Source organism: Lepisma saccharinum, chromosome 26 (genome assembly GCF_977018435.1).
Source record: "Lepisma saccharinum chromosome 26, izLepSacc3.1, whole genome shotgun sequence".
In the NCBI taxonomy this organism is placed as follows: domain Eukaryota; kingdom Metazoa; phylum Arthropoda; class Insecta; order Zygentoma; family Lepismatidae; genus Lepisma; species Lepisma saccharinum.
In genome coordinates, this window is record NC_139254.1 from 47,039,826 (window position 1) to 47,055,400 (window position 15,575).

The window sequence follows — 15,575 nt, forward strand, 5'->3', positions numbered from 1 at the left end:
AACCCCACACCAGCCTACGCCCTCCAGTGCTCAGCTGCCTCGACATGAACGCCGTCAGACTCCTATCGCCACGCTGACGTCGCTCCAACCGAATGTACTCGACGTGTTACACCAGTTATCTGCACTCGATGTCCTACCATCTGTCATCACGCTGCTACAGGAACTGCAAAACATAGGCAGTCAAGTTCTCCCGACGAACGACAACTGGCTATTGCCCAGCTGGCCGACAAATTCTGATATATGTGTTTTGACCGACATAGATAGCAAGCTCAGGCTCCTGTAGGAGATCCTGGTTGCCATTTGATTTTTGTTTGTCGTTTGTTTTTTCTGTGTTGTGTTGACGCAATTTAGGTTAAATTCGATGAAGTTCCCCATGCGACAGTTGCTGGGGTCATATTAAACCTGATTGGTCCGTAAATATTATGTTAAGTACTGTTAGTGGAAATTCAAGTCATAAACGTTTCTAATTTATGCCTGACAGTAAAATATCCCGCCAAAAAAAGCAATCTTTCCTGCCCAAGTTCCGGAGAGAACTGTTGTCATTCGAAACACCCCATGTTACGGGAGAAGAGACGCAGGAAATCGTTCGAAACGGCTACAACGTCGTCAAGAGGTTCGTCATGCACGTCTGACTCTTCTATTTCTAGATCGGGACAGAATACTGTTCCTGTTCAATGACGGGAAAAAACACCACAAATTTTGATTTACTCCGCTAATGGTGGGGCTCTATCACAGAGGATTTCCCATCTAATTCGACGAATACCGCTATTTTCTTATAAGGGAAAGTGTCTGAAAGTTTCCTGTTCGGCTCAAGAAGAATATTGTACGCCTTGGCGCCCACTAATGAATGGCACACTAGGCAAGCAATTGTAGTTAGCCGCTGGATCTGATGCACATCAACACCTTAAAATGGTGATTCGAGACATTTCTCCGGACATAAGTCCTATGGATATACGTAGTGAGCTCAGGCAACTTGATGCTCATGCTACTGACGTTTCACGTCTTAGTACACGACATACTACTTCTACAAAGAAGATTTCGTCACACACTGGCTATTGCGAAAGCCAAAAATGTGACTACCCGCTTCTCTATGTAAAACTACAGTATTACGTACAGACCTTCGACCCTGAGACATCTTCAAGAGCCCTGCCACGGAAATTTTTCTTATACACTCTAATGTTCTACAAGATTAGAGTAGAAAAACTCAGACTGCAAGCAATCCTGCAATGCCACAAATGTTAGAGGTTCGGCAACGGGTAGACTTTTTGTGAAGCCAAACCGCGTTTCATGAAATGTGCTCGAGAACATTCAATTGACGAATGTCAACGACGATCTCCGCAAATACCATCTCTATGTGCAAATTGTTCCGGTCAACATATCGCCAACTACAAGAGTTGTCCGTTGTATCGAAATATCGACTTGATGCAACATCCCAGCGATCATCTTCCACAAGTTCGATGGTCCAAGACAGAAGAACAACCATCGCCTGCTGCCCCATCCAAATCCATTCCTCGGTCAAAGGGGCCTGAGGTTCCAAAACCGCAGCGACCATAACTTTTCCATCTTCCAGCCAATCACTGATCAACTGCGAGCTCTTCGACTTCTGCTAACATACCGACGTCAGCCGCTCCTGGGAAGACATCAGAAGTTCTTCGGAACTTCCGACGACTACTACGAGGGTCACTATTTATAATTTGAGCCTTGGCAACACTGATTGAAGTTAGGCGCGATTTGACGTTTGCACGGAATCGTCTGGCATTATTGACCATAACGTACTTCCAATGTTTTGTCAATAGCTTCATTTGTGTTGTTTATGTTGCCTTGGAGATTGCGCGACAACAATAAAATGGAATTAACTCGTGAACATTTTCTTGCGATGATTTTTTACGATTTTCGACGTGGATTATCAAGACAAGAGTGCATCGATCAAATTACTTCCACCTTTGGGCGATGAAGCCCCATCCTTTGCCACTGTGAAACGCTGGTATAACGAATTTAATCGTGGCCGCCATTCGCTCACCGACGAGATTCGCGAAGGTCGTCCAAAATCAGTTGTTGTTCAAGAAAATATTGATGCTGTGCAAAACCTAATACTGCAAGATCGTCATGTGACATACTGTGAGATTGAGGCAACCATAGGCATTAGTTCCACCAGCATATATAAAATATTACATGATCATTTAGCTGTGAGAAAGTATGTTCTCGTTGGATCCCACACAATTTGTCAAAAACTCAAAAAGACGCTCGCGTCAATTGGTGCAAACAAATTCTCAATATATACAATCGTGGTGCTTCAAAAGACGTATATAAGATTGTAACAGGTGACGAATCATGGATATATGCATATGAGCCGGAACGTAAACAGCAGTCGACTGTATGGGTGTTTCAAGATGAACGCAATCCAACAAAAGTTGTTCGCGGTCGAAGCACATCGAAACAAATGGTCGCCTGTTTTTTCGGGAAAACTGGTCATGTGGCAACTGTGCCTTTAGAGGAACGTAGAACGGTCAACTCTGAATGGTACACAACAATTTGTTTGCCAGAGGTCTTCGGTCAAATACGGAAAACAAACAAACGCCGTCGGATCATTCCTTATCAAGACAATGCCAGCTGTCACACATCTCGTCTAACAACCGACTTTATGAACAGTCAAAAAATCGAATTGATGGGTCATCCGCCGTACAGTCCTGATTTGGCACCCAATGACTTCTTCTTGTTCCCGAATGTCAAGAATAAATTGCGTGGACAACGATTTTCGTCGGCGGAAAACGCCGTTGATGCGTTCAAAAACGATATTATGTAGGTGTCTCAAGAAGATTGGAAAAACTGCTTTGACAAATGGTTCGAACGAATGCAAAAGTGTATTGACCATAAAGGAAAATACTTCGAAAAACAGTAAAGCAGTTTTCAATGCCAAATTCCTGTTTTTTCATTGTTAGGCTCAAAATATAAATAGTAACCCTCTTAAGTCAACTATGGGACCCAGACACCTTCAGGGCGTTACAACTATTGGTAGATGGTTTGGACCATCTACGAACTTTGACCGATCCAGAAGCATGCTTCCAACATCTTCGTATGTTGGCAATGCTCTTCTGAGGTATATGCTCTGTGTTGTGTTGTCTCCCTTTTCAGAAATAATGACGTGTTGACGTCTTTGGCGCTGCCCGATCTTTTGCATCTATTTTTCTTCCTTTATCGAGAGCTTTGAATTGATGGCGCAGCTTGAGAGATAGTTCCATGTCTAAGTCGCCTTAGTGAAATAGTCGATGAGGGAAGATTTGGCGAACATAGGGTTTGGTGCTGCCATTTGAAACTTGGAACCATATAAGCAATTGTGCCTAAGTTATCATAGTGATTACCGGCACCCAATCTGGAATGCACCCCTTCCTTCTCTCAGCCTATTCTTCTCATATACTACTTAAGTGTTCCCATAATCATAGTCGCCGCGACTTGAACAAGTCCTACCCTACTTACACCGTTTCAAGCACCGGTCTGAATTTTCTCCAGAATTTATCTAGTATGTAATTCTAGAGAAGGTCTATATTATTTGTCACCAGGAACCCTTGAAACCTTAAAAGTGATTCTAGTCTGCAACGAAACAGAACAAGGGAGTCTACTCACCAATGTCGTGAGGTAAGTGGGGCTGTTTCTCCAGCCAGTCCCTGAGGTACTCCAAGTCCTTCTGAATCTGTTCAGAGTCTTCGTCCTTGAAGAAGCTTCGAAGCTTCTCCTCCTCTTCCTTAGTTCGCTCTGCATGGTACATGGTCTCTTCTTCTTGTGAAGCAGAGGGAATATCTCTGGAAACAATAAAAAATGCATTAAAAACCAAAGAACATTTGTCACCCGTCTAATGTTTACAAAGGATTGTTATCGACCCAACCAAAAATTGATATTAGATCTACTTTGAGTCAGTGATTCAATGAAAGAGAATGAAAATGACATTCCAGTTTATGCAGAAGAAAAACGAAGAAATTTAACGCATCTCCATTACTGGTCAAATCACACTCTATATAATCTTGCAGATTGATTGGTGTTCGTCATACTTTATTACATCCTAAAATACGTATATCTGCGTTTTGTAAAATTAACTATATTTAAGAAAGGCTAAATTTGAAACTAGAACTGAAATAAGAAACTTTTATTTGGACAAATATATTTATATAATTAGCAGTTTCATAGTTTTGACAAAGTCATTGACTCCATTATATGCTCAGATATATTCACGAGGACTGAGTCTGCAACTTGATGTAGTACACGGACCAGCTCTTTTCAGTAAAGATCAGTATCAATGATCGGATGCCAGAAGTAAGGGTGGCAAGAACATTGCATTTTTTTTCGGTAAACAAGGTTTAGCATTAAGAGGTCATTCCGTGGTGAGAAGGAAGTGGAAGAAAATGGGTGGCAACTGCTTCCCACTCACCCATAATCGCCGCCACTGGCCAAGATTGTGGGTTGTAAAATACCTCACATTCTTCATACTATCTTTTCATCTTTACCTTCATCTTCGTACTGACGATATATCAGGGTGGATCAAATTATAACGGAACAGGGGCCACAGAATGAAATTAACAAGGTTTACTTCAAACGTAATCTCCACTTGTCCCACTGTTTCACCAAGCGGTGAATACCCTGCTCGTAGAACTCCTTTCACTGAAATCGGAAAGAGTTTCCAACATTGTCCATGACGAAAAATGAAAAGATTCTCTTAGGCTATCGACCAGGTGAGTTGAATCTTTTCATCATTTTTCGGCAGGAACGCTTCAAGACTTACTTCATTTTCCATGACGTCATTGTCCGAGTGAAAGCGCCGACCCTTTCATGCCTTTTTCAACGCACAAAAGATATGGAAGTCGAATGGTGATAGATCAGGGCTCTACGGTGGCTGTTACAACACTGTCCACCCAAACGTCGACAACGTGTTCTTTGTAGCAGCTGGCGTATGTGGCCGCGTGTTGTTATGTAGCAAAACCACTCCAGAGGACAACCGGTCGGGCCGTTTGACCTTGATTGCTGTGCGCAAACCGTGTAGGGTACTGCAGTAACAAGGAGCGTTGATCGTTTGACCATGGTCCAGGAACTCAAGAAGAAGGGGTCCTTCGTGATCGAAAAAACATGTCAGCATCACTTCGCCACTACTCTGCACCATCTGGCAAACATTCCATCGCCGCAGGTGAAGTATTGACTGACTGTGCTGCTCGCCATCTCGGACGATACTGCCGCCCGATCGCCTACGCATATCACGTGCTCACACGCGACTATCTAGGGCGAGTCTATTATGCATTAGGGGTTTCCTTCCTTACCTCCCGATCTACACAGGGTTGTTGCCACACACATACATAAATAGAACCCAATACATCAACTGTTCCGTTTTCATTTGATACACCTCATAATTTTGTGGCAGGCAGCTTATCAACTTGTATAGAGATTTCGTGCCTGAAATTTCGGGGTTTGATCCCCAGCCTGATAATCCATAAGATATCCAGGAAAGATGTTTCATGGATATGGATCATTCTTGGATAAGTTTTGGACATTCTGTGAATCATTTCCGGATATGATTTGGACATCGGTAATACTTGTTTCAAGTGAACGGAACGTTATCTCAAATGTGTATATTTCACTGCGGATAAGAAAAAGGATATATTCAAAACTAGAATTGGCCATAATTTGAACATTATTCTGACATTTTTTACATAGATACAAGTAGACCTAGTGTCCGGGTACTGAAACATCATTTGGCGCTCGAATCATCATTTGGCGCTCGATCGCCTTAATGGATTTCTCTCGTAAGGCGCAGTGTTGCTAACTCCTTACCCGAAAAAAATCACCAAGGTTGTGGCGCTTGTCGTAGCCTTTTATGATGTATATTTTGAGGGCAGAGTTGGCAACACTGTGGGTTTTTTACTGTAGTTTTTTTATGAGGGGGGGGGTTTATTGCCCTCTGTTTACATCTGGCAACACTACCGTAGATTTTTTGACAGTGTTGTTAACCTACTGGGTTTTTCACTGTAAATTTTTATCAAAGGACCTGAGGGGTCCATGTATTTTTTATGTCTGGCAACACTGTTGGGGGCCTAGTGTTGGCGACACTGTGGGTTTTTACTGTAGCCTTTTATGAGGGGGGTCTATTGCCCTCTGTTTACATCTGGCAACACTACCACTATTCATACTTTTTCTCACATATAGGTGTACGTGATGAATCACCAAACAGATTTTTCCTAAGTCATGAATTGGAGGGTTCTATGACAACCTATATTAATTCTCGTAAGAGAACAGAAAACACACACACACAAAAAAAAAAACAATACTGTGGTCACTACAACAAATAGTCTTCTTCAACCCCAATCCAACAACCCAAAAATCATCCTAACTAGAACCATGTAACTATCTGCCATCTGTTAGAGGTTTTGTGAACTATGTGGTGTTTTGTTTGTGTGTAAAAAAAAATGCAATGCTTTTTGCACTTGGTTATCATCACCTAACATGTTATTAATTGTTTTTTAAAATTAATTACAACTGAAAACTAATAATTAATATTATCTAAAGTTACTAATTAATATTATACAAATAATTGATACATTTTTTTTTGTTCTTGTTGCTAGTGTTGGGTAATTACAGTTGTTGCAAAATATTAGCTCTCGCGTATGGCAGTTTCTGAGTTTTGTTGGGTATATATAGACGAATCGAAATTTTACTTGTTATGTTAAATTGTATGTTAGGGTACATGGTAGGAGAAATCATTGTATATTAGAGCGCTCTTTTAATGATTTGCCTATAACTGCATACAGGCAGCCGTAAATTTAGCATAAAATATCCTGATCCTGTTTCTTCTAGCATGTGCGACGTTTGTTGTGGTGGGCTTCTTGGGGGAAATGTGATTCTCCCATGATGTCATCTGACTTACTAGTATATGCGATACGAAGAACAGGTGTGTATGTGGCTTACTAGGATTAGGCTCATGGAAATGAGGTCCTAGTAGCTGAAACGTTGTCGGGGTATTTTGCAAAAATTTTCCTTAAACAGTTAACAAATATAATATATATTTTTTTTAAATTCAGACATTAGATGGATTTTACAAATATATTTTAAAAAAAATAGGTTAGGTAATTGTGGCTTCTACAGCTCGCCAAGCAGGGTGCTCTTGCATAAGCTCTTATCAGTCTGTAAGTCAGCAACAAGCAACCTGCGCTAGAGGTAGATGCTCTTGACATCATCAAAAATGAAAGCTTGTTCACTGTAAATTTTCATAAAAGGACCTGAGGGGCCTATGTATTTTTTTATGTCTGGCAATACTGTTGGGGGCCTAGTGTTGGCGACACTGTGGGGGTACTGTAGCTTTTTATGAGGGGGGGTTTATTGCCCCCTTTTTATATTTGGCAATTTTATTGGATGTTCCTTTTTTGAGGCTCGAAATTATTATTTGAGGCTTGAAATCATTATTTGATGCTCGTCGGTGTTGCCAACCCACTCTACAAAAATTCTACTATATGATCTTTCACTGGCTAACCTAACCTAACCTAACCTAACCTAACCTAACCTAACCTACTCTAACCTAACCTAACCTAACCTACTCAAACCTAACCTAACCTAACCTAACCTAACCTACTCTAACCTACTCTAACCTAACCTAACCTAACCTAACCTAACCTAACCTACTCTAACCTAACCTAACCTAACCTACTCTAACCTAACCTAACCTAACCTTAACCTAACCTACTCTAACCTAACCTAACCTAACCTACTCAAACCTAACCTAACCTAACCTAACCTACTCTAACCTAACCTAACCTAACCTACTCTAACCTAACCTAACCTAACCTAACCTAACCTACTCAAACCTAACCTAACCTAACCTAACCTACTCTAACCTAACCTAACCTAACCCACCCTAACCTAACCTAGCCTAAAGCAAGGAGCTTGCAACCTTGCTTGAGGCTTGCCTTACAGTGCATAAAGCAAGGTTGCTAACCTACTGGTATTTTTGCCATAACTTTTTACAAAAAAAGAGAGAGGAGAGAGAGAGATGGAAGAGTTAAACAACCGACAGCCCACCTACAGCTTTTTTTTCTGTGTTATTTCCGCATGTATGCAACATTTGCTTTCAATAGACAGAAGGAATGTTAGTATAGCAGGCTCCGAGTTTACAATTTATTAAATTAAACAATAATTTATGTAAGAATATACTTGTACTTACCGAACACAAAATAATAAAAAGCACATGTGAATGTTTGCGTGTACAAAATGCTAATTAGCGAGAGTTAATTAAGCAAGGCAAGTAAAAGAAGCAAAATAGAACAACATATGGCGGCGTGAAAATATGTAAAAAATTCGATTCAGAGGTGGATCGAATTAAAGTTGGGGGATATTTTGCATTTTTTCCCTATAATGTACAAAACATTTACCGTACATAATCTTTTCCATTTACAACAGTATAAAATAAGAGGAATGTGTGACAATATCCATATTAATTAGGAAAGTATGTTGTATGCTAGGTTAGCTAATTGTGTCTTCTACAGCTTCACTGTATAGAGGGAAGATGGAAAAAGAGAGCTCTACGGAAACTGACGCTCTTAACAATATTGTACGTTCGTGAAAATTATATATATAAATAAGGCATAAGCGTATTATCTGCTTTCATGTCAGATTTTACCAACCTGTGAGCTGTAGTGTTTAGGTGACAAGCGACCTGCTCAAATATGATACTGTTGACAAATATTGTACGCCCGTGAAAATTATATATAAATAAGACTTAAGCGTATTATCTGCTTTCATGTCAGATTTTACCAACCTGTGAGCTGTAGTGTTTAGGTGACAAGCGACCTGCTAAAATATGATACTGTTGACAAATATTGTACGCCCGTGAAAATTATATATAAATAAGGCCTAAGCGTATTATCTGCTTTCATGTCAGATTTTACCAACCTGTGAGCTGTAGTGTTTAGGTGACAAGCGACCTGCTAAAATATGATACTGTTGACAATATTGTACGCCCGTGAAAATTATATATAAATAAGGCATAAGCGTATTATCTGCTTTCATGTCAGATTTTACCAACCTGTGAGCTGTAGTGTTTAGGTGACAAGCGACCTGCTCAAATATGATACTGTTGATAATATTGTACGCCCGTGAAAATTATATATAAATAAGACTTAAGCGTATTATCTGCTTTCATGTCAGATTTTACCAACCTGTGAGCTGTAGTGTTTAGGTGACAAGCGACCTGCTAAAATATGATACTGTTGACAATATTGTACGCCCGTGAAAATTATATATAAATAAGGCATAAGCGTATTATCTGCTTTCATGTCAGATTTTGCCAACCTGTGAGCTGTAGTGTTTAGGTGACAAGCGACCTGCTCAAATATGATACTGTTGACAATATTGTACGTATATTGTATTGTATAGGAGACTAGAAGCATATAATTTGGCGAAAAAAAAAACCAAGTAAGTTCATAGAAAATAGTTAAAAAAAAAGTGAACAATTATATTTTGCATTGCACAGCATTAGGTATTAAATAACATACCCCCAAAAAATCTCTGCATTATGCGTTCTGTAAAAAATTGCCCTACGTGCCAAATTGCTATGTCAAGTGAACATTTTCAAAGGCACTGTCGTACTTGTGTGCCGGGAAAGCGAATATGTGCAACCAAACTGTGCTCTAAGTGTGGAAAAAATTTTTCTATTGCCAACTTCAAGCGACACCAGCTTACTTGCAAGAGCACTGGAACATCTCTACCGCAACCTTCCAAGCGAAAGGTAGAAGTAACCTCCCTCGATGCATCGCCACCTGCCAAACGCGTCAAGCTGGCGAAGAAAGCAGACCGATTTGCGTTTGAGCATTTATTAGAAGACTTTAACATAACATCAGACAGCTTCTGCGATGTGCGTAGTTTTCTGGAGAGCGAGCGAGCTAAGATAATATCCATCCTCAACGATGCATTGGCTACATACTCCACTAAATTCTATGCTGTGCTATGCTGCAAGTATAAGAAACCGTCTGATGAAATATATAAATTCTTCCATGCCACAAAAGCAAAAACACTGCATCAGGCAGATGTCACTGACCTCGACAGCATCTACGACAAGTTTGTCGAGGAGTTTGTGGCAAAGCACGAGGAGCATCAGGCTAAAAGCTCGGGCGGTTCGCTGTGTGGCGACCCCCACGAACTTCGTCTGAAACTTAGCAAGTCCCTGCCACTGACAGGGTCTAGCTATATTGCCCTGCCACCCGAGGTTGAAGCAAGGAAAGCTGTTCTCAATATTCAGAACAAAGACACCAAATGCTTCCTCTGGTCGGTGCTGGCAGCATTGCACCCTATAGCTAGGGAAAACAATCCACGCCGTGTTAACCACTACACGCAGTATGAGTCGGAACTGGAGGATGCAATGGCCGGGATTGCCTACCCTGTAGAAGTCTCGCATATTCGCAAGTTTGAGGTTCGTGCTCGTGACTTGTTGGGCCTGCAATTAGCCATCAATGTTTACGGTCTCACCGAGAACGAAAATGAGGTCCACCCCATCCGGGTGAGCAACGTGAGCAACAACAACGAGGTACGAGAAATCAACCTCCTGCTCATCAAGGACGAAACCCATCACCATTACACCCTTATCCGTTCCCTCTCTCGGCTTGTTTCGAGCCAACGGAGCAAAGACAAAACCCACGTCGAGGTGTGTCGCAGGTGCTTGGCTACATTTAATAATCGAGAACAGCAGGATTACCGGCGCATCAGAGGTCCCAATATTGCTGCTGAGAAGCTAGCTCGCCACATGTTCTACTGTGGTACCAACAAGCCTGCACGAATTATCCTGCCCGAACCTGGTGCAGTAGAGTGCTTTCGCATGCACAGTGCTATGGTGAAGCATCCTGCCTATATTGTAGCAGACTTCGAGGCCTTTCTTCAACCTCTGTCTAACTGCGAGCCCAACCCCGAAACATCCTCTACCATTCCTTTCCAAATCCACGAGGCCTCGAGTTACTCCTATCTTGTGGTGTGGCGAGACCAACATATTGCCTCCGAGCCCTATGTGTATCGCGGTCCCGACCCGGTCAAACACTTCCTGGAGAGAATGCAACAGGAAGCCATCAAGATAGGGAAGGTGCTGTTGGCCCCCAAGCCCATGCTGCCTCTGTCTCCGGAAGACAAGCATCAGCACGAAATGGCTCTAAATTGTCCTGTTTGCAACTCGGTCTTCACTGACGATAACAAAAAGGTCCACCACCATGACCATTATGGGACCGGAAGCTACATTGGCCCGTGGTGCAACAGATGTAACTTGAGAGCCAGGGACCCGCGCTTCATACCGGTTTTTTTCACAATGGCTCGGGATATGATTTCCATCACTTGGTCACACATCTAGGGTACGACAATGCGAGAATCAATGTCCTGGCACAGAACGAGGAGCGTTATATTAGCATCAGCAAGTGGGTGCCGATCCCCGACTCAAGCAGCAGCATCGAGCTTCGGTTCCTCGACTCTCTGAGGTTCCTCCAGGCAAGCCTCGATGCTCTTGCTGGGAAGCTCAGAGACGACCAACTAGCCATTACCACATCAAGTTTCCCGAACTTAGATGTCGCACTCATCAGACGTAAAGGGGTCTACCCCTACGAATACGTCACAGACCCTTCCAAGTTCGAAGAAGCGTTGCTGCCTCCCCAGGATAAGTTCTACAGCCAGCTGAGAGGTTCTGGTATTACCGACGAGGAGTACAAGCATGCTCAGTCTATGTGGGTCGAGTTGGGTTGCCGAACTTTCGGTGATTACCACGATGCATACCTGAAGCTTGATGTGACGCTTCTTGCCGATGTGTTCCAGGCGTTTCGGGCGACTGCGATAAACATTTACAACCTGGACCCTGTATATTTTTACAGCCTTCCTGGACTGGCATGGTCGGCCATGCTCCTGCTGACTAAAGTTAAACTTTCACTTATCTCCGATAATGATATCATGCTTTTCATCGAGAGAGCTATCCGGGGCGGCATGGTCCAAGTGTCGCAACGCTTCGCACACGCCAACAATCACCACATGGCCACTGGTTACGACCCCTCCCAACCATCAAGCTACATCATGTACACTGACGTGAATAATCTTTACGGGCACTCCATGATGCAGCCACTCCCAACAGGACAGTTTGAGTGGGTTGATCCTTTATACCACGACATCGAAAAAGAGTGCGACGAGTTTGGGTTTTTTGCCGAGGTGGACCTTGACTTCCCCGAGAAGCTGCAGGATACATTCTGTGACATTTCGCCTGCTCCGGAAGTCAAGTGCCCACCTGGCTCGGATCAACCGAAGCTCGTCATGGACTTGGAGCCCAAAAAGCATTATGTGCTACACTACCGGAACCTCCAGTGGTTAATGCAGCAAGGGGTCTCGGTCAAAGCAGTTTACGACGTGCTCTTGTTCAGGCAGTCTCCATGGTTGAAGCCGTACATCGAACTGAGCACCAACCATCGCACTGCTGCCACTTCGGAACTTGATCGCGATTTTTTTCAAATTAATGAACAATGCGGTATTTGGGAAGACCATGGAGAATGTGCGAAATCGCGTTGATGTGAGGTTGGTGACGAAGAAAACACAGTGTCGTCGACTTGTTGCAAGCCCGCTGTTCGGGTCTCGAACAATTTACAACGAACAGATGTCTCTGATTCACATGAACCGGGGCAAGGTGCTACTCAACAAGCCCATCTATGTGGGAGCTGCAGTTTTGGATCTGAGCAAGTTGTGCATGTTCGAGACATATTACGGCATACTACGTGCACACTACAACCACAATATCTCGCTCCTCTACACAGACACAGACAGCTTGGTATACCATGTTCGCACGGCCGATGCATATGGTGATATAGCCAAAGTTCCAGCTCTTGTCAAGCTCTTCGACACATCGGGCTATCCCCAGCTAAACCGGTATGGAATTCTGCCCCGAAACAAAAAAATACCCGGCAAACTCAAGGACGAGAAAGACGGGGATGTGATTGTGGAGTTTGCTGGACTTCGTGCCAAAGCCTATGCGATCCGGGCTGAGAGTTCTGTAACAAAAAAGGCAAAGGGTGTAAGCAGGCAAGTGGTTCGGGAGCACCTCAAGTTTGAGGATTACCTCGAGTGCCTCAGAACAAAATCGCCCATTCTACAAAAAGAGCATCGTATCCAAAGCGTCGATCATGTGCTTACAACTAATATTGTCAGGAAAGTTGCTCTGGATGCACACGACGACAAGAGGTGTATTCTTGAATGTGGGGTCCATACACTTCCGTGGGGCCACTATCGCCTCCAAACTAGTAAGACCTGCCCAGAGTGCAACAAAAAGTAATAGGCAATGCGAAAAAAAAACAATTTTAATTTACTTCCACTTCCTCGATTACATGCATGCATGGCACAGCAAAATTAAACTTCTGGAAACTGCTAATTACAATTTGTACTTATATATATAAAATTCCACATTTCTTATTGTGTGCTATTTTTTTTTATTTATTTAAAACTGTTCAGTCACTCTTTCATTCTTGAAGTCATACACAAATGTTTTCTCTGCAATAAGAATGACACTGCACAGAGTATCTGCAGGCAAGGCATCGTGGAACTCGCATACGATCTTGATGTTGGTACGATCGTTGACCACCACTTGCTTCCTCTTAGATGTGTTGATGACGGTCATGGGTCTCCGTGCTTTGAATTCGCTGGGCGCGTAGTACACGTCCACGCTTCCCTCGGTCACGCGTTTGTAAGCCGTGTAAGCTTCGTAAAGTTTGAGGTAATCGTCTTTGGTCATGTCGAGGTTGTAATTCTCGCGCGGGAACACTTCGTTCCTACCGTTCTTCAGATAAACGTTCTTGATCTTGCAGTCGTCGAACTTGCTGGAATCTTTTTCCTGATCGTTATCGCGTCCGGTCTGAAAAAGCACTACGACGAAATCTGGCATGTCGAACTGTATGTTGTTGAACTGCGTCGTCACGTCGAATTCCATGTGACTTCCCGACGCCATCTTCTGCACGCACTGGTAACCGTGAAAGTGAATCGGCACCTGCGGACTTTTCAAGATCTCCGCTTTGTACTTGAGGGCGTAGTTCGTTTCGTATTCCACCACCGGCATTCTCAATTCCATGCTCCGGATGACGCATTTCGCTGCTTCGGGTAAAGTGTTGGCTATCGGCGTGGTGCCGTCCGAACCCAAAGTAGCGTATCGCATCAGTGCGTCGTTGTCGTTGGCCGCTCTTCGAAACGTGACCCTCAGTCCTCCCTTCCACATGATCTCCTTGTAGTCCGAGAAGAAACCCGGCAGCAGACGCATGGGAAAGAGCACCGTGTGACTTTTCGTCGATATTTTGGTTCCGGCTTCGAATCCCCCGGCCTGGTAGTACGCTGCGTCCGTTTTGGATAATTTCAATGTTCCCACTGCCGTCGACGTGATGCCTGGATAATCTATTCTGTCGATGACGGTGTTGTGTTTCCTCACCTCCACCTGCGAGAACAGGTGAGGCACGAAGTTGTCCACGAGTATCAAGTTTGCTGCTGCGGGAAACGCGTCTCCGCTTTCCTTCTTCACCACGTCGAATTGAAGGTAGAGGTCCGCTCTGTGAGGATGAATGAACCCGTCGCCTACGTCCACGTCGTATTCGATCTCCCTGTTCGCTTCGTTCAGATTGACGAACGTGCGACGGTTGGGAGGGAAAGATTGCAATTCGTAACTTTCGATTTGCTCCATTTTACATGTATGGTTATTTATTATACGTTGATCTCCACGATGGCCGTCTTAGTGGCACCTGCGAAATCCACCACGTCTCCTTTCTCGTTCGTACCACCAACTCTATGTCGTCTATGCGGTTGCGACATACTGGAAAATAGATCGGCGAAGAGGGTGTGAAGATGATCGGTTCCATGAACTCGGAACTTGGTTTGAAAGTGGCTACGATTCCCGTCTGCTTGTGACTTCCTAACAATCCGTCCGAAGATTTCGTGATCATACCTTCGGCCACGTTACAGTGTACGTTCAGAGTCTCTATGGCCAAGAATTTAGGAATGTTGGTTGCTACGTGCTTGATGCCAGCTTCGAGTTTGGTGTCGTTCTCGAAACCTAAAAGTTCTCCCATGGTGCCCAGGTCCACGGTCTCCGTCGCGGATAGGATTTCCACTCTGTGCGTGACCGAATTTTGAGAAAGGTATGTGCCTTTGGGTAATTGAGCTTGCAAAGTGGAAAGATTGTATTGTCCTGGCGTGACGACGATGTGTTCGCTTCCGACGCTAATTTTGTTGTTGTGCTGCGTAACATTGGGTATGAGGTACATGCTGTAGAATGCACGCAGAGCCACGGATTTAGGATAGACGATGTCGTCGTGCAGCGTGAGTTTCAAGATCGAAGATTCGCTCGTGAGATGGAACACGCCCATCCTAGTGATGCTGTTTGAGGTTCCACAATGCTTTCTGGAAATCCTCGATCGTAGGGTTATTTATTTTAGAGAGAAACGCGAGCACGGAGAGGCAGAGATGACCGCAGTTCACGTCTCCGAAATCTTGAATGCGTTCGTCGTTGTAGTATATGGAGGTTTTGTTCGTTTTCAGATAATGAATTAAATTTGTAGGTGGAA

General features: G+C 43.5%; 2 protein-coding genes across 5 annotated transcripts in view; both read right to left on the reverse strand.

Annotated features, from left to right (window-relative positions):
• LOC145979334 (retinol-binding protein pinta-like) overlaps nt 1–15,575 on the reverse strand; it is a 194,336-nt gene that overhangs the window by 83,458 nt on the left and 95,303 nt on the right. The window lies entirely within an intron of this gene.
• Nucleotides 1–15,575, reverse strand: part of LOC145979333 (retinol-binding protein pinta-like) — a 125,253-nt gene that overhangs the window by 19,121 nt on the left and 90,557 nt on the right. For all 4 annotated transcript variants that reach the window (XM_083112189.1, XM_083112190.1, XM_083112187.1 and 1 more), the window contains exon 2: nt 3,622–3,797. In XM_083112189.1, coding sequence (XP_082968315.1) covers nt 3,622–3,763 — 142 coding nt within the window. In that variant the 5' untranslated portion in view covers nt 3,764–3,797. The remainder of the gene's footprint in view (nt 1–3,621; nt 3,798–15,575) is intronic.